The sequence below is a fragment of the Mobula hypostoma genome, chromosome 18 (genome assembly GCF_963921235.1).
Source record: "Mobula hypostoma chromosome 18, sMobHyp1.1, whole genome shotgun sequence".
Classification (NCBI taxonomy): domain Eukaryota; kingdom Metazoa; phylum Chordata; class Chondrichthyes; order Myliobatiformes; family Myliobatidae; genus Mobula; species Mobula hypostoma.
This window is the reverse complement of record NC_086114.1, coordinates 3,045,907-3,069,547: the sequence shown is the minus strand read 5'-3', so window position 1 is coordinate 3,069,547 and position 23,641 is coordinate 3,045,907. Positions and strand designations below refer to the sequence as shown.

Here is a 23,641-nt window from a genome sequence, read left to right as displayed (position 1 = left end):
CAAAGCAAAGCCACACTGATCATCAGACACACTAGTCCATGAGTGCACAGGGGCAATGAACAACGTACAGTATCTGCGGGAACATTACAGGCTTTGAGCCTCTGATAAGCAGGGTTCATATAATTTAAATAGAAATCATACACAATTTTTGTAAGAAAGAATACAATTAGAACAGAACTCATCCATTCTAGTGTAAAGTGTTCACAGCGGTCACAGAGTCTAACTGCAGTGTCATGTCAATTGGTTCAGAACCAGATGGTTGAAGGGAAGTAGCTGTTCCTGAACCTGGTGGTGTGTGTCTTCAGGCTTCTGTATCTCCTGCCCTATGGAAGATGGCATGGCCTGGAAGGCGGGTATCTTTGATGATGGACACTGCCTTCTTCAGGCAGCACCTCCTGTAGGTATGACTGATGGTGGGGAGGCATGTGTCCGTGATGTATTGGACTGAGCCCTGTGGATATTCCCGATGGGAAGGGATGTGTCCATGATAGACTGAGCCCTGTGGATATTCCCGATGGGAAGGGATGTGTCCGTGATAGACTGAGTCCTGTGGATATTCCCGATGCGTTCATGTATTGGGCTGAGCTCTCTACTCTCTGCAGCTTCTAACATTCCATACCAGACTGCAAAGCATCTAGTCGGAATAGCTTAAACAGTCCATCTGTAGAAGTTTGTTTTAGAGTGTTCAGTGACAAGCAAAACCTTCTATGAATATAAAGATGCTGGCACACTGTCTCGTTATTATAGCTGTGTATTACAGTATGTGCTGGAACTGACAGTCAGCTATTTATGTCTTGTTTGTCTATAGAATGTGGCATTTCCAGTATGGCTAGAATCTCTTGTTCTGGCTAACTGTTCTGAACCGTGTTAGAGGGCAGCTAACGAATACTTTCCATGGGTCTGTCATTCCTTATTTGCCAGGACTCTGTCCCTGAAGGGCATCAGTAAAAACAGTGGTTTATCAGAATCATGTTTGTTGTATGATATGAAATATGGCGGCACTACGGTACAAAGATAAAATTATTACAAATTACAAAATAAATAAATAGTGCAAAGCAGAGGAACAGTGAGGTCGTGTTCACAGGTTCATGGACTGTTTAGAACTCTGATGGCAGAAGGCAGGAAGCTGTTTCTAAATCTGGTGAGTTATCAGTTGAGGAGAATTTAGAGACTTTGTTTAGAAATTCACTACAGAACTGGCACTCCCAAGCCACCGAGCTGCAACGGTCAGCAACTCACCAACTTCAAGAGGATTCAAAGTACGGTTATAGAACCCTGAGAATCACCTCCCCACAGACAACCGCGAAACAAAGAAAACCAAGAAAGCCATTCAAAGAGACACATCAACCCCTGTACAAGAAACAAGGCGTGCAAACGGCAGCAGAAAGAATGAGCAAAAACATGGAAAATAAGACACAAAATCAAAGAGTCTATAGTCAGTTCAGCTCTATGTTCATTATCTGCAGGCAGCCTCAGTAAACACAGCGTGATGTGAACTACAGTCCCATCCACAAACGGTATCGATCAAACCTTGCTCCAGCACCATCCTTCAACAGCATTGAGGGAGAGAGAGAACATTCGAATGCAGGGACGCTCCTTTGGGAGCAGCAAGTGAGAGAGAGACCAACACACACAGGCACCTAACCCTAGCCTAATCACAGGACAATTTACAATGACCTATTAACCTGCTAACTGGTATGTCTTTGGACTGTTGGAGGAAACCAGAGCATCTGGAGGACACCCATGCCCACACGGGGAGGAACATACAAATTTGCTCACAGAAGATGCCAGTATTGAACACTGAACTCCAACGTCACAAGGGGTTATAGTGCTGCGGTAACCTCTAGGCTACCTGACCAATACTACTTGTCTTCACATGCACCGTGAGGTCTAGTAAACAGAACATTAGTCCTGATCTATCTCGTTATCGGAGAAACTGAAAACGTGGGCCGCGCTGATAGGTAGGTACACTCAGTGGCCACTTTATTAAATACACCTGTACACCTGCTCGTTAATGCAAATAACTAATCAGCCAATTATGTGGCAGCAACTCTGCAAAAGAAGGATACAGACATGATCAAGAGATTTAGTTGTTGTTCAGACCAAATATCAGGATGGGGAAGAAAAGTGATCAGACTGACTTTGACCATGGAATGATTTTCGGTGCCAGACCGGGGAGTTTGAGTATCTCAGAAACTGCTGGTCTCCTGGCATTTTCATGCACAACAGTCTCTGGAGTTTACAGTGAATGGTGCAAAAACAAAATAATATTCAGTGAGTGGCAGTTCTGCAGGAGAAAAAGATTTGTTAACGAGAGAAATCGGAGGAGATTGACCTGACTGGTTCAAGCTGACAGGAAGGTGACAGTAACTCAGGTAACCACATGTTACAACAGTGGTGCAGAAGAGCATCTCTGAATGCACAGAATGGGCTGTTAGCAGCAGAAGACCACAAACATATATTCTGTGACAGAAAATCTTCTGAGTGACCTGAGCAGCAGGAACTTGTTGCTTTGAACTGAGAGGCACAATGCAGAAAGAAATTTATTAGAACACATAACAGTTCACAATTGAAGCTCAAAGTAAATTTATTATCAAAGTATGCATACCATATGTCGTCGTTGTTTAATTTCACGACTTTTGGTGCATTGGGTGGCATTTTTTGCCATTTCCTTAGCACATTTGTCTGTTTTTTACAAGGTTGAGTTGCTAGCTCGATGCTCAAACCAGCACAATGGAAGCGTGCAAGGAACCAGCTGGATTTGAACCTGGGAACATTGTCGTCGAAGTCCAATGCTGATGCCACTACACCACCGGAAGCAAATGTCTACCATGCTTATGCCTCAGATTCATCTTTTTGCAGGCTGCCACTAACAAAGAAACAGAATCCGCAATAACCGCACACAACAAAGACCAACAAGCGTCCAATGTGCAAAGGATCATGCAAATAATTTAAAGAGTAAATGAATAATAGAGTACTGTACATAGAATTGGAAAATTAAACAAGTAAGTCTGCGAAGTCAGTTCAACGCAGAGGAATTTAAGGTGGGGGGTTATACGGGAGGCAGGGTTCGAGGGTCGGCACAACATTGTGGGCCAAAGGGCCTGTACTGTGCTGTACTATTCTAAGTTCTATGTTCAGAGAGGAGTGAAAATGGTCCAGGAGCCTGAAGGCTGCAGGGCAACAGCTGATCCCAAACCTGGTGGTGTAGGACCCCAGACTCTCACCTCCCACCCAATAGTAATAGCAACAAGAGAGGGAGATGAGTCAAACACAGGCAGACAGTATTGAATACTTGCACTTTTTCTTCTCTCAAGCCTGTGCACTTTAATTTAACTCAATACTTTTGTCAGCATTGAGAAATGGGGCTAATCATTTGTTCATTTTCTGCTGTGGAGCCTCGACACTTTAAACTGGTCTGGAGTCAACACCAGCGATAGTGGACCTTCGTCGTCAAGGTGCCAGACCTACACTCTTGAGAGACAAGTTTCAATCCTTCCGGAGACAGTCCACTTAGGTTTAGAAAATTCAGAAGTTTCATTTTGCGGTTCAAAAGTACATTCAGAGACAGGTTGTTGGTGCAGAGCCAACAACCTGTCTCTGAATGTGAACAAAACAAAAGAGATGGTTGTTGACTTCAGGGGGACACGGAATGACCACTTCCCACTGAACATCGACGACTCCTCCATAGAGATCGTTAACAGCACCAAATTTCTTGGTGTTCACCTGGCAGAGAATCTCACCTGGTCCTTCAACACCAGCTCCATAGCAAAGAAAGCCCAGCAGCATCTCTACTTTCTGCGAAGGCTGAAAAAAGTCCATCTCCCACCCCCCATCCTCACCACATTCTACAGTGGTTGTATTGAGAGCATCCTGAGCAGCTGCATCACTGCCTGGTTTGGAAATTGCACCGTCTCGGATCGCAAGACCCTGCAGCGGATAGTGAGGTCAGCTGAGAAGATCATCGGGGTCTCTCTTCCCGCCATTACAGACATTTACACCACATGCTGCATCCATAAATAAAACAGCATTATGAAGGACCCCACGCACCCCTCATACAAACTCTTCTCCCTCCTGCCATCTGGCAAAAGGCACCGAAGCATTCGGGCTCTCACGATCAGACTATGTAACAGTTTCTTCCCCCAAGCCATCAGACTCCTCAATACCCAGAGCCTGGACTGACACCAACCTACTGCCCTCTACTGTGCCTATTGTCTTGTTTATTATTTATTGTAATGCCTGCACTGTTTTGTGCACTTTATGCAGTCCTGGGTAGGTCTGTAGTCCAGAGTAGTTTTTGTGTTGTTTTACGTAGTTCAGTGTAGTTTTTGCATTGTTACATGTAGCACCATGGTCCTGAAAAACGTCTCATTTTTACTGTGTACTGTACCAGCAGTTATGGTCAAAATGACAATAAAAAGTGACTTGACTTGACTTGATGACTTGATTTCTCAAAGTGAAATTACGGTCTGCAGATTGCAGTGATCATAGTCCAGGCAACTAGATCACCTAATTTTCAGCACCAGTCTGAAAGTCCAGGCGGCAGGATTCATTATGATCGCAAACTTTCTCAAAACTGCATTGTCTGAGAACAGCCAACACATCCAGAGACTGTGATGCATTTCACACCAGGGACTAGTCGTTCAGTAGCTATCTACAACTCCCCCGATTTGGATTTAAGTTGCTTCTAAAATTTATGGACCTATTGCTTTACACATGATAAACCTGTAATGTGGCATGATACAATGTCGATCTCTTTTGACTCAGTTGGCTTGTCGTGTCCAGTCTGTAAGCAGCAAACATGAATATCTCCTGGAGCAATAATTAAGCCTCAATCTCATGTAAGTGAGAATATTCTGGATCTGTGCAGCAAACAGCCTTTCTCAATCAAATTGTGCATTTAGACAGAACAACCAGAGAGCTCTTCTGAAATTACTCTTTAAACTGCAACCCTGGCGAAATTCTGTCTAACCCCATTTAAAAGCAATTCAAACCAACCAATTTACAGTAAACTAACAAGCCATTCACAAGTGTGCTTTGCGGATAAAATTTATACTACAATATTCTTCTGCTCTGGAGGATTTGTCTGACAATAGTCTAGTTTGGTTATTGCTCTTGTGTCTCCTCTTATTTTATTTGTGAAGTATTTGAGAACTGATGTACCATTTATGCCCAAAAAAAATCAAACAAGGGTTGGATTTTTAATTATGTACTTCATGGAAATTCTGACATCAGATGTTAACCAATGCAGAGCAGAATGTCAAAAAAAAGCTGAAAGGAGTGAAACCTCAGATATGATTGTGAAGTAAATGCAGAATCTCAAAGCAGCAGGGAGTTCCAAGGTAGTGAATGCACTGGAGTACATTCTTCACCCAAATGACATGCTTCATTGTCACCTGAGCAGGTAATGCACCCACACCCCTGAGAGTCCCATCACTGTCCCACCCCGCGCCTCCCGGATCATCATCACAGTCTGACAATCTCACCTAATTCCGCTTCAGCAACAGGGCCCTTCTTACTGTCATTCATTTGGAGAGTTATCTTCACTTCAGAAAACACACCTCTAATCAACACATTCAGGAGGACCACAAAATCCCAGGCACTTCCACTTAACGATAATTGAATTCTAAAGATGGAGAATTATTTTAAGTATGGTTTTAAAAACTTGGAATTGTTACAGGATTTAAAATGACTTAGTACCAGAACAGTTCAGCATGTTGTTTAAAAATTTTTCTTGGAGCTAATTTTGGAGCGTTAGTGATTTTTTAAGCTATGAAAGATTAAGACTGGAGTCCTGTCACTCCTTCTCAATGGCCTGCTGAATGCAGCGAAAAGGAGACAAGTAAAGTGCAATAATCAGTTGTTTTGAAAAATGTCTTCATTAGTTAAAACCAGATTGGAATCTGTACAAAAACAAGAAAATGTTTTGGCAGAGGACAAGCGTTTTCTCTCTATCTTTGATTTGATATTATTAAAGCACATTTTTCGATTTACAATCTGGAAAGTTCTGAAAGTGACAAGGTGTACAAAGGACTGCGAGGGTGATTCACACTGAAAATCGATGTTAAAAAGTTACTGAGTAGTGACTACTTACCACGGCTCAGGTCGATGCATGTCATCCCAATCAGAAGGACAAACAGCACACGTTTCACATTCATGTTGGGTGGTTCGAGAGCCTTGTGCAGCACAGCTACCAGAGTTTGAATAATCCCAGATTCAGTCATTTCCAGCTAGTTGTATCTCTGCATTTGGAAAGAATCCACCCCCATTCCAGCTTTTTATTGGATCATGAAAATACCCAAGATGGTAGTTTATCAAAAACTGGCAAGGTGGTTACATTTTGAGTTATTTCCCAATTATTGGAATAGTTTCAGCTCTCCTCACTAAAACTAAATACACATGAGACAAGCCAGGGTCAGGTGACCAGCTGGTATCTTTAACGTTGCCTGTCCAGAGCAGAGCCATTTCAGAGTAATTTCCTAGCACCAGCCTTCCAGTCCAATTAGCTTCTAACGTGCATCTGGGTAAGCTCTGTAAACATATTTGTCCTTGCAAGACAAGGAGGGATTGCCCACAGATCAGGTTTGCTCACTGACTGGTAAAGTTAGTGCAGAAGACAGATCCCAAAACAGAGGCGTGTTATCTTGCAGCTCTCAAGTACAGGGTCTGAGGACACTGCAAAAAAAGAAGGAAATCATATTTCTCTGCCAGAAAAAAAGTACAAAAAAAGTTTTTAAGAAATTTTAAGAAGACTAATTTCTTGAACTCCCTCTCAATCAATTCACAAAGGAGCAAATATTTAGGAGTTTGAGTATAATAAAGTGACAGATCCTGATAACAGGACGCAAGCTGTAATCTTCGTCTGTCTGCACTAATGAAGATTAACTGATTGACTCCCTATTTTATTACTACAACTACTCATTCTGATTATTAATCATAACTTTATTTGTTTCTTTGTTTCAGAGGCTTTTTTTAAACTTTGTCCTTCAGGCGATTAGCTTGCTTTTAAAGTGGGCTTCTTGCCATATCATTCCAATAGGCAGACAGATCCAAACAGAATTCATGGGATGAAGTTTGCACCCACTTTACCCACTATCCTAATGCCAGACCTTTAGTCTGAAATCGCAGTCATGATAGACAGGGACATTGGGGAAATGGGATGTCTCCCTGAAGAAAGCGGTCACACTATTGGCAGGAAGTGTAACCATTGCAAACCTCTATTTATGACTGATGAATAGATCTCTTTGGACAACATGCTTCACAGCACCAGTGTTCAATTCCCACTGCTACCTGTAAGGAGTTTGTACAATCTTCCTGTGACCACTCATACAAAACTATGCAGTGTTATACCAGTATCCCATGCAGGAGTTGTCAAAGAACACGTGGTTTTGTTACACACAGTGCCATGGTAGCGTGGCGTAGCAGTTAACACTAGACTGTTACAGCTCGGGACATTGGTGTTTGGAGTTCAATTCCAAAGTCATCTGTACATCCTCCCTGTGGAATACATGGGTTCTTTCGGGTGCTCCAGTTTCCTCCCACAGTCCAAAGACATACTGGTTAGTAGGTTATAGTCCTGACGAAGGGTCTCGGCCTGAAACGTCGACTGCGCCTCTTCCTATAGATGCTGCCTGGCCTGCTGCGTTCACCAGCAACTTTGATGTGTGTTGCTGGTTAGTAGGTTAATTGGTCATTGTAAATTATCCCATGGTTAGGCTGGAGTTGAATCAATGGGTTGCTGGATGACGTTGCCTTGGCTTGTTGGACTGGAATGGCTTGTTCCATGCAGTATTTCCAAATAAATAAATAACTTCCAACAACTTTCAGTGACTCTTCTGAAAACAGACCATTTGTAACATCAGATTATTATGGAAGTAAGCCTGTAAGCTAACGAGACAATATTTAAAATTCAAAGCCACACACTGCCCTCACTAGCCTTCCAGGCATCCTCCCATGTTTGTGTATTGGAAGAGGAGAAAGCAACCCCTGTGGACTCCTTTCAGGAAAACTCCGAAATGATGAGCAGATCAAAGGTGCTCAGACAAGTGTGCTTCCAGTTCCTTCCTCGAAAAGCCGCCACCAAGGATTGTACTCACACTCAGTCAAAGCAAAGCAAGGTGCAGAACAGTAGCGATGCAGTTTGTATCATGCTTTACAGTGCCAGCAACTGCGGTTCAATACCCACAGCTCTCTGTAAAGAATTCTACGTTCTCCCCATGACCATGTGAGATTCCTCTGGGGGTCCAGTTTCCTCCCTCATTCCAAAGGCATGCGGCTTAGGGTTACTAAGTTGTGTTGGCACAGGAGGCACGATAACTCTTGTGAGCTGCACATCCCCAGATTGTGCTGATCATTGATGGAAAACAATGCATTTGTCTGTTTCACTTTCTCAGTGTATGAGTGACAAGTAAACTCATCTTTCATCCGATGGGAGCTGGAGTATGTCACTTGACCCAAGTCTGCTCCACTGTTCAGCGAAAGTATCACTCATCCAGTGTCAGCCTCACCTCTGTTTTCATGTTGAGGTGATTACGTACAGTGAGGTGCAGGGACAATGTACAGCCTGAGCAGCATAACTGGCACAGTGGCACAGTTTTAGGGTGTACCTGAACCGGGTGCCCAGGGATGGGTAGTACCTCTGGTGAAAAGGCTTGTCCTGTCCCTTCGAGACAGCACATTCATCTTTGGTCCCCACCAGGCACACGGCTCTCACCTGAGACTCCAAGTAACCGCTTACATGTGACAGCAGCCACCCCCCAGTACCGTACACTGCTTGGAGAGACAGGCTAAACCAGGTAAGGGTAGCCAGCAGGTCTCACATGCAGATGAAATAGGGACGTGCGAAGCCAGTTCCGGCTGACGGGGCAGGTGACATCACCAGTGAGATTCAACAACCAGGAAGGCAGCTCTGCCACATTCCGTGGAGAGTGAAGGTGATGCCAAGACATAGGAGATGTTATGACCATCCATTGCAACCAAGGAAGTCTTCAGTTGTGGAAAAGGGCTTCTGAGATCGAGAGAATGGAACTGTCCCAGTACAATGGTTTTTCCACTTTAGAATCTCTCCCTCACAGCTTCCCATCATTGCGAAATTGACAGAAAGCCAATGGGATGGCACAGTGGCTCACTGGCTGGCTTGAGGCTGTAAAGAGCCAGCAACTTGGGTTCATTTCTGTCTCCGACTGTATGGAGTTTGTGCCTTCTCTCCATGACCGTGAGGGTTCCCTCCTGGCGCTCCACTTTCCTCCCACATTCCAAAGGCGTGCAGCTCAGGGTCAGTAAGTTGTGGGCATGCTTTATTGGCGATGGAAGCCTGGAGGAAACTTGCAAGATGTCAAGTCGAGAGTCCCACCTGCGCAGTTATAAACGATCCCACAACTTTATTCAAAGAAAGTCGTGGACTCTCAGTGTCCTGGTTTGGGTTTTAATTTTCAGTCGATTGAACCCTTTATGATGATTATGGAAAGCAGCTATGGGAACGTCAGTGGCATTTCTGGCCCCGTTAACAATAATGGTTAGTTCAAAGTAAGTTTGTTATCCAAGTATGAACATCATCATATACTACCTCGAGATTTGTTTTCTTGCAGATGAATAAAGAAATTCAATAGAATTTATGAAAAACTAAGAATAACAAAGGCTGAAAAACAACTAAACTGCGAAAGAAGACAAATGGTGCAAATATTGAAGAAGATAATATTGAGTTATAGAGTCGTTTAAAGCAAGTCAATAGGTTTGGAATCAGTTCAGTGTTGGAGTGAGTGAAGTTATCCTCTCTGGAACAGCAACCTGATGGTTGAAGGGTAATGACAGTTCCTGAACTTGTGCTGTGGGACCTGAGGCTTCTGTATCTCCTGCCTGATGGTAGCAGTGAGAAAAGAGCATGGCCTGGATGGTGAGGGTCCTTGTTAATATATCCAGCTTGCTTGCTGGAGCACTCCTTGTAGATGTGCTCAGTAATGGGGATGGCTTTGCCTGTGATGGACTGGGCTGTATCCACCACTTTCTGTAGGTTTTTACATGTCTAAGGTTTAACATTCTGAGGGGACATGTGTTTGCTTCCAAATGGAGGGTTTCTACCTTGTGCCCTACACTGTAATGTGTGGTGACTCTTGCCAAACCTCCACTAGCTCCTTGGTGTAACCTGAGCAGATGAAACCCAGTGAACATCACTGCTCAGTTCTTGTAGGAACAAACTGAAAGGCCACACAGAATTGATGTTTGAATTAACGGACGATTTACTACAAACTTGGTCTTCACCAAGAAACCAATAAATCTAAATCAATTAGTGAAATCTGATCTAGTTGAGCATGAATTCGGTATAACTTTTGCACTCTCAGTTGATGAGATTACCAGTAAAACTATACTTTGATAGCAGAATAGTAGTTACAGAAATACTTAGTTAAGTAATGGACTATGTTCTGATTACAGAATAAAATGATTATCCACAGGTCTAACAATAAATTCCATTTTCTACTACAACAATGGGAGCACAGTATAACGATTTAAGTTTCTGAAATGAAGACATTGCCGCATTTCATGTTCATTTTATATTCATGGTCAACACTTTTCTAGTAACTCCCATCAGGGAGGAGGTACAGGAGCTTGAAGACACACACTCAATGATTCAGGAACAGTTTCTTTCCCCTGTGCCATCACACAGGAAGCTGCTCTACCAACTGTGCCACAGTGCCAAATAGCTTCCCGAGTCATATCTTCCTATGCTTAACTCTGCTTCTTCGCACTGCGCAGGCTCACTTCTCAATTGAAAAACAGAGAGGGAAGTTTCTTTGTGAATAATGTTGTTTGCTGTTGTGTTTTATATGTAAAGACTGGCAGCTTAGAATGCATGTCACTCGGGTGATCGATGCAGTGGCAAAATGTTGATCATCCTTGCCAAATCCAAGGTACAACTGCAATCATAACTCCAGCTGTGGCCAGTGAACGATGTACCGTGAAGTGGACTCTGACAGGTTACATCACAGTCTGGTACAGAGGCTCCAATCCAGGGGATCACCGGAGATCGCAGAGCACTGGCGACTCAGCCAGTTATGTCACAGATACAGCCGTCGCCATCATAGAGAACATCTTCACGTGGCCATGTCAGCATACGTCGCAAGGAGCCCTCAGCACCCGGGGCATGCTCTCTTCTCCTTACTACCATCAGTGAGGGGTCTGAAGACCCATTATCAGTGATTCAGAACAGCTTTTTCCCCTCTGCCATCAAGTTTTTGAACTGTCCATGAACCCAAGAACACTACCTTTTTTTATAATATTATGTATTTTTGTAACATAGTAATTTCTGTCTTTGCACTGTACTGCTGCCACAAAACAACAAATTTCACATCGTATACAGAATGTCTCTGATAATAAATCTGATTCTTATTCTGATTCAGTGGTGAGAAATTTATTGCCACTCACGAGAGTCCTCGGGGTGACGCATCGTTTCAGTGTTTGAAGGACTTCTCCACCTGACTCAGCCCCCCAACGATCCCCGTGTGATGAGATCTTGCTGAGCACGATTGAACAATTGATCATCACTGCTATGTCTGACTCTGAGAAACACAATTGCTTCCCAGTGCCAGTGAGTTACTGCAGTTGCTTCAGTTATGAAATACCTCTCAACGCACCACTGGCACCAACCTACCCACCATCAAGGACATATATACAGAAATGTGCTGGAAAAGTCCAGTAACATCGTGAAGGATCCTACACACCCTGCTCATGGACTGTTTGTCTAACTCCCATCAGCTACGCTGGATTCACGCCAGAACCACCAGACTCAAAAACAGCTACTCTCCCAAAGTAGTAAGGCTGATTAACACCTCCACCCACCAACCCACCACTGCACACCCCCAACCACCAACACTTTATCATTTCCTGTCAGTCACCTTCTGTACAGATGTCTCTTTATGGACATACAATCAATCTATGTGTATAAGCTCTCTTAGGTATTTATATTTACTGCGTCTTTATCTTATTAGTCATAGTCATAGAAAAGTACAACACCGAAACAGGCCCTTCAGCCCATCTAGTTCGTGCTGAGCCAGTTAAACTGCCTACTCCCATTGACCTGCACCGGAACCATAGCCCTCCATACCCTACCATCCATGTACCTCTCCAAACTTGGCTTAAATGTTGAAATTGAGCTCGCGTGTTTGTGTTTTTTTGTGCTGCATTGGATCCAGAGCCACAGTTATTTCCTTCTCCTTTACACTTGTGTACAGGAAATGACATTAAGCAATCTTGAATCTTGAATCTTAACACACAATGCCTGTTTTATTTAATCTTGTATTAAGTCATAGCCTTCACTGCGTTCTACACAGCAGTTGCAGGAGATCTGGCTTCACGTTGGAGTTCACCATAATACATTGGAGAACGTAATGAGGATTTGGTTTTTATACTTCCATTTATTCGGGTGTCAAACAGGCGATGCAATCTGCAGCTCTCTCCAACCAGTTCAAAGGGAATCTGAGTTTTATAAATATTTCTGATAAATAATTACCATTTAATCACCAGCAGCCAGGAAATCTGGTTGTCCCAATGATTTTCTGAAGTTTGTTTTCAGCAGCTGAACAAACATTGCAAATGACCCAAATTATCGCTGAGGTAAAAACAGTAACGCCAACCAGAGTGACACGAGAAAGGGCCTTCATGAAAGTGCGTCCCATGGGTCTCATACAATTGAAAATAATGGGAATTCCTCACAGTTCTGCCTATGAAAAGGGTTAATCTTTCTTCTTTGCTCCAGAGAACCATAAGGACTAATCGATAACAAGCTTGATTGACAATGTGGAATTCAAGTTGTGGATGTTATTTACTTTTTAATAATTGTGTTTCTAATTCAATACGTTTGAAAGTATTTAGTATTTTGCCTGTCAGTTATTATGAATTTGTGGGAAGTATTTTCAGGAAACAATATGGTATGATCATAATTCATACAGCTCATTACTCTGACAAAAATTTGGGGTTCTATTCCAGGTTCCAGTGTGTGGGAGATTGTGAAGTGCCTGGGAATAGGCTGTTTATACTAAGAAGAAGTTAAGAATAGTTCTTTCTTCAAAAATAGCTTTGCTGGTTGAGAGTTTATTCATTCTTCCAAAAATACATACTCTTTTCCAGTCCTTTGGGGAGCTCAGCACAACCTTGTTATGTAGTTCATATAGTTTTCCATAATGCTTAACCTGAAATGTTGTCAATACGAAGTACCTCCATTGAAAGCCTTTTACAGGAACCTTTGTCAGCCTTCAAATCATGAACGATGATTCCAGCATGGATAAAGCAAAGAGAATGCTGATCTAATCAATAAAAAGCAGATCTTTGATCTCACCTCAAAACTCCTTTCACATATACAAATACTATAACAAACTGCCAGAACAACAGGAAAAGGTCAGTGGCTACAGTTTACCATCACAGCAGGACTTTTGTGTGTCCAGCACAAAGAATCAGGCAAGAAAATTATTCTGGATACAACTCACCCTGTAAACTGCCTTTGCCAAAAGCTCCCTTTTCGAAAGTGCTATAAGACTATTAAAACAAAATAACTTCACACCCAGGTTTCTTGCCCCAGGTAGAAAATCTCACCATCCTTTCTAGTTATCCTCCCCCACCCCTTCTATCTATTACCCCCATCACTACACTGAAGCATAAATAATTTAAGTCACTTTTTATAATACTGTTTATATGGTAAATACTTGCTGATATTCATGTATTTACAGACTTTACATTCTTTAACCTCTAACTTTATTAGTCTTTATTTTAATAAAATAAAAAAATATTTTTATATAATTGATAAAATAAATATATAATTGATATGGCTCCTTAAGTTTGTTATAGCCTGGGGTAGTAATGGCGACAAGCTCCCACTACTTATTAAATGCTTCTAGTGGCATGCGCCTCAGTTAGCCTCAGCTCCTGGCCTTCACGTGTGGCTGAGCTCCCAAGTGCAGCTGAACCATTTCTACTGACAGGAGAACGGACAAAGGTGGGTTACTGGCATAGTTCCCTCTAAGCTGTGCGCGTGTGCACGTGCACGCAAGATTTTCAACCAGCACACTAAGGAAATTAATGTGCACACAGAAGGTTCATTACCTAAAATAATGTAGTAGTTAATAATTATTCTTATTGAAAATAATCTTTTAGCTAACCATTTCTGTTAACTAGTTATCAGCTTTTCAAATACCACAATGCACGTCACTAATTTACGTCACCTCACCTTTCCTGTTCCGGTTTGTACAGCCGCATCACGGCAGCAGCCATGTTTGGCGGACAGTGTTCCGGTTGTAAAGTTTACAAAGATCTGTTTCAAATCCTGTAGATAGCTTACTGAGTTTTTAATGGAAAAAATATTGATTCACTATGTCGAATTCAAAAGAAGCAAAGGGCGTGAAGCGCAAAAGAACTGCAAATTTGTTTAAAGTTGAATGGCTTAACAAAATAGTAGAAACTGTTACACCGAAAGCTCATGAGGTCATGAACATTCAGCTACGAGAAATATTTATGTATGATTTGGAAACTGGAGTTATCTGCTTGTATTGTCGTGATGTGAAAGTTGCTGGAGAATTTGCTAGTGGAAAGAAGTGGGATGATATTTGGAAACTTGACTTTTTGAAGCGTCATTTGGCAAGTAAATCGCATTTGGATGGTGTACAAAAGCTCAGGCAACAGAACCCGTCATTACCTGTTACAGGAGTGCTACGCATGTTACGGTTGAGTGCAGATGAGTGAGAGCGAAAACGGTCAAACCCAGAGGAGATCAAAGTTGAGGTACAAGAATGGTCAGCTTTTGATTTCTCCACAATTGCAGATTGTGACTTCACATTTGGCAATGAACAAATTAATGCCTTATGTCTAAAATATCATGATTTTCTAGCTGAAAATACTGTAATAGTTCAACAGTTTAATGATTTCAAATTTTCCGTGCAAGAAAGTATTAAATCCAAATCGATTTCAAACTTTGCTCAAATGGTGGCATTTGTACTTCAAAATGAACAGTTTTGTGACCTTGCACAGTTGATGGACATTGGGGGAACCTTTCTTGCATCTAGTGCGGACTGTGAGTGAGGTTTTACCCTAATAAATCAACTCAAAAACAAGCTGAGAAACCATTCAGGTGAATGTCATTTGGTTATGTTAATGAGAATCGAAAGCTATCAATGGGATGGAAGCTCTATTAGTCGAGATAGAGTTTACAAAGAATGGGTAAATGCCAAAGACAGGAGAGAGAAAAAATAACTGAGTGACTTAAATATAATAAAAATTAAATATCTCCAACCTGATGGCATGAACATTGACTTCTCTAACTTCCGTTAATGCTCTTCCTCCCCTTTGTACTCCATCCCTTATTTATTTATTTATTTATTTGTTTATTATCATTAACCAATTTCCCCCTGGGATCAATAAAGTATGACTATGACTATGACTATTATTATGATTTTTTTTCTTTCCCCTTTCTTTTTCTCTCTTTTTTCTTTCCCCTTTCTTTTTCTCTCTTTTTTCTTCCTCTGTCCCTCTCACTATAACTCCTTGCCCATCCTCTGGGCTTCCCCCCATCCCCCTTTCTTTCTCCCTAGGCCTCCCATCCCATGGTCCTCTCCCTTCTCCAGCCTCGTATCCCTTTTGCCAATCAACTTTCCAGCCCTTGGCTCCATCCCTCCCCCTCCTGTCTTCTCCTATCATTTCAGATCTCCCACTCCCCTTCCCACTTTCAAATCTCTTACTAGCTCTTCTTCCAGTTAGTCCTGACGAAGGGTCTTGGCCCAAAACTTCAACTGTACCTCTTCCTATAGATGCTGCCTGGCCTGCTGCATTCACCAGCAATTTTTGTGTGTGTTGCTTAAATATGTCATTTAAAGTTAAGTTGGATAGATATATGGACAGGAAAGGAATGGAGGGTTATGGGCTGAGTGCAGGTCAGTGGGACTAGGTGAGAGTAAGAGTTCCGCATGGTCTAGAAGGGCCGAGTCGGCCTGTTTCCGTGCTGTAATTGTTATATGGTATGTTATTTTGTTATTATTCTGTGCAGTTTTATGTCAAATATTTTGTAAACCTACACAAACTGTCCCATGTGTGCATTCAGTGTGCACATACTTTTGTCACAGGAAAAAAATTTGCACAACATAAGATTTTTGCGCACACTGACTACTAAAAATTAGAGGGAACATTGGTTACTGGCTCCTTAAAACCAGTGGCTTCGGGCAGATGGGACTCATCAGCCACAGTTCGTAGCTCATCAAGGAGAAGGATGACCCTGATCTCAAGCGTCTCCTGCCTTGCGGCTGTACCCAGTCATGGGGAAGGCTTCGGGAGTAAACCCGGAGGGAACAATCTGGAGCTGGAGTCCCTAAGGCAGTTCTGGGTCGAGTACAATGCTGGCTGGTAACTCCTGCGACACTGCTGGTACCAAACGGTATCAGCCTCTGCCAGTCCTTTGGGTTCATCAGATGTGTGGAGAGGGGGAGCTTGCTACACAGGCAACAGCCTGCTCTCGTATTGTACTGCCCAGGTGTGCGTATCTAGACAGCTAGGCTGTGGATGTTGTAGTGTGTGAAGGAAGAGTAGTGGCTGCGGTCTCTGTTACAAGGCAGGAGGTGCTCAAAAAGTTGAAAGACCTAAAGGTACATAAGTCACCCGGACCAGATGAACTGCACCCTAAGGTTTTGAAAAAGGTAGCGTTAGAGAGTGTGGTGGCATTAGAAATGATCTTTCAAAAATCATTGGACTCTGGCATGGTGCCAGACGACTGGAAAATTGCAAACGTTGCTCCACTCTTTAAGAAAGGAGGAAGGCAGCAAAAAAGGAAATTATAGACCAGTTAGCCTGATCGTAGTGATTGGGAAAGTGTTGGAGTCAATTGTTAAGGATGAGGTGATGGAGTACTTGGTGACAGAGGACAAGATAGTACAAAGTCAGCATGCTTTCCTTCAGGGAAAATCCTGCCTGACGAAACTGTTGGAATTCTTTAAAGAGATTACAAGTAGGATAGATAAAGGTGATGCATGAGGCTGCTTACCAAGTTATGAGGAAGTTACTAACATGGTTAGAGCATTGGCTGATTGGTAGGAGGCAGTGAGTTGGGAATAAAAGGATCCTTTTCTGGTTGGCTGCCAGTGACTTGTGATGTTCCACAAGGGTCAATGTTGGGAGCACTTCTGTTTAAGCTGTATATAAATGATTTAGGTGATGGAAACATGGCTTTGGTGCCAAGTGTGCAGATGATATGAAGATTGGTGGAGAGGCAGGTAGTTTTGAGGAAACAGGTAGGATGCAGAAGGACTTAGACAGATTAAGAGAATGGGCAAGGAAGTGGCAAATGAAATACAATATTAGAAAATGCATGGTCATGCACTTTGGCAGTAGAAATAAATATGCAGACTATTTTCTAAACGGGGAGAAACTCCAAGAATCTGAGGGACTTGGGAGTCCTTGTGCAGAACACCCTAAAGGTTAACTTGCAGGGTGAGGCAGTGGTGAGAAAGGCAAATGCCATGTTAGCATTCTTTTCAAGAGGTCCAGAATACAAGAGCAGGGATGTGATGCTGAGGCTTTATAAAGGCACTGGTGAGGCCTCACCTTGAGTATTGTGAACAGTTTTGGGCCCCTCATCTTAGAAAAGATGTGCTGGCATTGGAGGGAGTCCAGAGGAGGTTCACAAGGATGATTCCAGGAATGAAAGGGTTATCATACAAGGAACGTTTGATGGCTCTGGGTCTGTACTTGCTGTAATTCAGAAGGATGAGGGGGGATCTCATTGAAACCTTTCGAATGTCGAAAGGCATAGACAGAGTAGATGTGGAAAGGGTATTTCCTGTGGTGGGAGAGTCAAGGACAAGAGGGCACAGCCTCAGGATAGAGGGGCACCCTTTCAAAACAGAGATGCAGAGGAATTTCTTTAGCCAAATGGTGGTGAATTTGTGGAATTTGTTGCCACATGCAGCTGTGGAGGTCAAGTCATTGGATATATTTCAAGCAGAGATTGATAGGTACTTGATTGGACATATCATCAGTGGTTCTGGGGAGAAGGCCAGGAACTGGGGTTGAGGAGGAGATAGCAAAAAGGATCAGCCATGATTGAATGGCAGAGCAGACTCAATGACCCAGATGGCTTAATCTCCTCCTATGTCTTATGGTCTTATGGTCTTATGGTGATATCCATAGTCAACTTTGACCGACGGAGGCCCTCATCTCAATTAAAAATGAGATAGATTGTGAGGTGAAGAATCTATGTTTTCCTACTGGGAAACTATTTAATAGTCTGATAACAGTGGGATAGATGCTGTCCTTGACCCTAGTGATAGGTGCTTTCAGGCTTTTGTATCTTCTGCCCAATGGGAAGAGAGAGAAGAGAGAATGTCCGGCTGGATTAGGGTCTTTGATTACGCTGGCTGTATTACTGAGGCAGTGAGAAGAGTAGACAAGGCCTTTTCCTGTGCTGTACTGTTCTGTGTTCTATGTTCTATGGCATAATTGACATCTGTAGTAAGTGCTTGAAAGTTTGTACAAGTGGACCTTGAGGTGCAGAGCATTGAGGAAAAACAATCCTGGAAGTCTGTGATCCATGGATAAATGTTGGATAAATTCCATTAAGAATATATGTTTACCTCTTGCCTGGGAGAGGCCAATAGAACCTGGGTAGAATCAGGATCTGCACTTCCAACATGAAGTGGCCAACACTAATCTACAGGAACACACATAAAATGCTGGGGTAACTCAGCAGGTCAGGTAACCTCCATGGAAAAGAATGAACCGTCGGCATTTTGGGCCAAGCCCCTTCTTCAGGACAGAAAGGACTAATCCAGCTGAAGGAAATAACTATGAGTGGCAAACATGTCACAGAACGAATAAAGTCATGGTATAACTGGTGAAACGTGAGGCTGGAGAAGTTATCACTACCATGTGTGGAACACTAGAATGTCTGTAACTAATGGTACACTGCACCTGAATGGCTATGTTAAGCACCAGCAATTGGAAATTCATTCTGTCTGATTGGCAGACAATTTATAATTGATGTAATTATACACAGATGTCTAGTCCATTCATTAGAGTCCCTTTAAGAAGAAATTGATTTAATCATAATAAATCATATTTGAATGAAAGAATCAACATATAGTAATTTACATTCTTATGTTCCTCTGGACAATTAAAAGTCAGTTTCTTGTGGTAAGGTAATTATAATGTTTATATAATAAATTTCATCCCATTACTGTGTTTTCCATATCATATATCATTGTAACAGAGAGGGTAAATTATCTACTTATGATTGTTGGCACCGTTGGGTTTGTGGAAATGCACATCCTTTGTTTCATAAACTGCACAATAATCAAATTACCCTCAACAAACAAATAATCTCATCAAAGTGTACCAAACAAAGAGCATTCACATCCTCAGGCAATATCGAATAACCAGGCATAAGTCCGGAATATTATCCTTCTGCGTAAGTTGCCGGTTAACGTAAAACTACAGCATTAGCAATCTGGGTTTATCCCTGCTGTTGTCTGTAAAGAGTTTGTGTATTCTTCTCATGATCGCATGGGTTTCCTCCGGATGCTCTGGTTTCCTCCCACATACCTTTCAAGGATGTACGGTTAGGGATAGTAAGTTTCTGGCGTGCTATGTTGGTGCTGGAAACATGGCGACACTTGCAGGCTGCCCCCACATATCCGCAGACTGTTCTTGTCATTGACACAAGCAACGCATTTCACCGTATATTTCAATGTCCCGATACACTTGTGACAACTTGAGCTAATATAACCATATATCTTTTAAGCTAATTGTGACTTTGTAATGTCCTTTGTGAATTTTTATTATTTTCGCATTATAAAGTACAAGAGTTGCACTGCTTCCATGGAAATGCAATGGAGCATTAGATTTGGAGTTTAAAAGAAATATTAAACTAAGATTAAACTAGTCCAAAGGAAGACACGTGAGTCCAAAATGTGGGTTTAACTTGGTGCTTACTCAGTCGAGGCATGCACATATCACATGGTAGTGTGATGACATTAACAATTCATGTATTTATACACTTAACCCATAAGGAATTATTTAAGTGATCAAGAGTGCTTAATCAACCAATATATATACAAGATTACTCAATCATAACATAATATTAAATGAAGAACACTTCTCCCTGCTTAACTATAACAACTCTACTACATACATGATATATTATATAAAACAACTACTATATAGACATCCACAGCATAATAAATTTTAAATTGCCCCATTTAGGCCCAAAGATTTAATCATTTGGAGGATTTCTTATTCTTGTGGGATAACATCTTTCTTAAGAAGAGAGATTACTCTGCTTGGCAAGTGGACTTGTGGCTGTGAAACAATCTTAAGGTAGCATGGTAGGGTAGGGTAGTGGTTACCACAATGCTCCACAATACCTGCAAACTGGGTCCAATTCCCACTGCAGCCTGTGAAGAGTCTGTATGTTCTCCCTGTGAGATTTCCTCCAGGTGCTCTAATTTCCTCCCACAGTCCAAAGACGTACCATTTGGTGGCTGATTGGTCATTACAAAGTGTTCCATGATTAAAATCAGAGCACGGCTTGAAGGGCCGAAAGAGCCTATTCCACACTCCAGATCAGTAAGTAAATCTCAGGTTTTAGGAGCTCCTCCATTGTGATTGTACAAATTGACTGAGCCTGTAGGAACTGCTTCTGACAGCTCTGGACATCTTTCTCCTCCTTTTATCAGCTTTTCTCCCTCTTTATCCCACTTTTTCTTTCTCACGTTCCTTCTTCCTTGCACACCTTTCTCTTTCTCACTCACATTCTTTCTCGCCATCTCTTCTCTCCTTTTCATCTTCTTATCTTTCTTTTTCCTTTCATTTTTCTTCTTGCTAGTTTGTGCATCTTGATTTTGGGAAAGCACATTTAGTTCACAGGAGTATTGTCCATCCTTCCATTGCTCCCTTTACGATCTTGACTCTCCTTTTGGTTTCCTAATCTACAACATCATCTGACAAATCCTCAGTTTTCATGTCTCTAGTCACTCCTTTCTTTCTGGCCCATTCACCCAGTCGGGATTTGATCTTTACAGCTTTTTGTCTCCCACATGAAGTTCATGCAAAAACCTTAATGCACGCAGAGTAGATTCTGGTTCTTTATTACTCACAAAAGCCGAATGCTTACAACTTTCCTGAAGTCTTTGTCTTTGCTATGGCTTTGCTCACACTTGTGTGCTTGCTTGTTTATTGCCAATGGGGGGAGGGGGGATTGTTGCTTGCTGCTGCTTATGCACGGGAGGGAGGGGAGCTGGGGGGGACTTTGGGGTTCTTACGTTTATTTGACATTCATTCTTTGAGGCACTGCTCTGTTTTCGTGGATGTTTGCAAAGAAAAAGCATTTCAAGATGCATATTGTATACATTTCTGACATTAAACCTTTGAACCTTTGAACGTTCGAAGTTCCTTGATCTCTCTTCCAGCTCAAAACCAAGCCACATTTTGCAAGTAACTGCCTGATTAGCATTCCAGAAGCTTCCTCAGAGATTTCGGCTATAAAAACTGTTGTAGTCGGACCACTGCTTTCATCACTTTCAAGATCCCTCTGAGCAGTGTTGTCCTTCCTTGGTCCAATGTGCTTTCCAACCAGAGGCACAGAGGTTGTCACCAACTCCTGTTTGCCCTCGGTTGGGCCGCAGTTTATGGTGTGCAGCATGGAGGCAGTTGTGGATTCATCCAGTACCTTTCTTAATTCGCTCCCAGTCGGCTTCATTGCAGAGGGTGTAGCATGCAATTGGTGGATGAATCTCCAATCAAGTTGTAGTTGTCTCAGCCAATCACATCCCCACAATGCTGGCCCTCCAGATCTTATCACATACAAGCTCAATGTGGTTTGTTGGTTGCTGTATTTCACTTTTATGAATGTCATTCCCACAAGAGTCATCTTTTCTCCAGTATAAGTTCTTAGTTGGACACCTGCAGCCTTCAGTTTAGTATCTTTGAATGCCTCTCAAACTCATTTTGTGGAATGACTGAATTAGCCCAGCCAGTGTCCAATTCTATTTTAATTGATTTGCCGTTCACTTCTGGTGTAAGCCATATTGCTTGTCTGTAATTTTTCACAATATAAATCTCAAGGCTACACAGTCCTGCGTCACTCTCATCATTACAAGATTTTTCATCAACAGAGTGCAGATTAATGCTCTTTTTGAAAGTGCAACTTGATTTTTTATCTTTTTCTCTTCTTTGTGCAGTCCATTTATTTTCTTCTACCCAACATGCTCATTGTATGTGCTCTGCTTTGTTGCATTTTCTGCAAGTTTCAGCATTAAACCTGCATTTGCTTTGTGAATGACCCCCTGTCACAATGGTAACACAATTTGTTTGGCCACACTGATTTCCGTTTATCATTGCAATTTTATTCATGTTCACTTTCATTCCTGACAGTAACTCAGTTGTGTCTCTGACTGTGGTTTCCATTGAAATAGTGATTTCAGTTGCTCTTTTAAATATAAGCTGTGCTTCAGTTAAGGGCTGTTTTTGAATGTTTTATTGTAAGATTCCACAAACTAAACGATCTCTCAGTGCATCATTAAGCCCACCATTGAAGTGACAATGCTCAGACAATCTTCTTCAATTCGGTCACATACACTGAAATGGATTCCCCTTCCTTTTGATTCCGCTCATGAAACCTAAAGCATTCTGCAGTCAACAATGGCTTTGGTTCTAAGTGTTCCTGCATTATTTTGATAATATCAGCAAAGCTTATTTCTGCTGGTTTGGTTGGAGCAGTCAAACTTTGAAGCAAACTGTATGCTATTGCACCCAATACTCTCAGCAAAATTGTTACTTATTTCTCATTGGCTATTTCATTTGCATCAAAATGCTTCTCAATTTGTTCAGTATAGAAAATCCAGTTATCTACAGTGTAATCTAATGTGTCAATATTTCCAATGTAGCCAGCCATATCTGATTTTTTTCTAATTATTATCATCCAGTACTCATGCTTTATGACCCCATGAATTCTTCCATTTACTGCTTTTTAAGAAAATGTTTGATCGTGTCTTCCCTTCCAAAGAACATGGGGTGTACTGTTCTGTTTTTAACTTGACTATCTCTGTACATGATGGACTGCTTTTTTTGCTCCCCATTCCTCATTTCATTTTTTTTGTTCCAAGGTCTTATTGACCTTGGTAGGTCAAATATGATGGCAGAATATAGCATTAATGGCAAGACTCTTGGCAGTGTGGAGGATCAGAGGGATCTTGGGGTCCAAGTCCATAGGACACTGTGGTTAAGAAGGCATAAGGAGCATTGGCCTTCATCAATCGTGGGATTGAGTTTAAGAGCCGAGAGGTAATGTTGCAGCTATATAGGACCCTGGTCAGACCCCACTTGGAGTACTGTGCTCAATTCTAGTCACCTCACTACAGGAAGGACGAGGAAATCATAGAAAGGGTGCAGAGGAGATTTACAAGGATGTTGCCTGGATTGGGGAGCATGCCTTATGAGAATAGATTGAGTGAACTTGGCATTTTCTCCTTGGAGCGATGGAGGATGAGAGGTGACCTGATAGAAGTGTACAAGATAATGAGAGACATTGATCATGTGGATAGTCCGAGGATTTTTCCCAGGGCTCAAATGGCTAGCACAAGAGGGCATAGTTTTAAGGTGCTTGGAAGTAGATACAGAGGAG

The 23,641-nt window shown here is 42.1% G+C and overlaps 1 protein-coding gene across 1 annotated transcript in view; it reads right to left on the bottom strand.

The window, feature by feature from the left end:
• The window catches only part of LOC134358286 (stromal cell-derived factor 1-like), a 33,039-nt gene extending 26,505 nt beyond the window's left edge, over nt 1–6,534 (bottom strand). Inside the window, exon 1 of the mRNA XM_063070322.1 lies at nt 6,095–6,534. Within this exon, the coding sequence (XP_062926392.1) occupies nt 6,095–6,224 (130 nt within the window). The 5' untranslated portion in view covers nt 6,225–6,534. The remainder of the gene's footprint in view (nt 1–6,094) is intronic.
• Between the last annotated feature and the right edge of the window lie 17,107 nt (nt 6,535–23,641).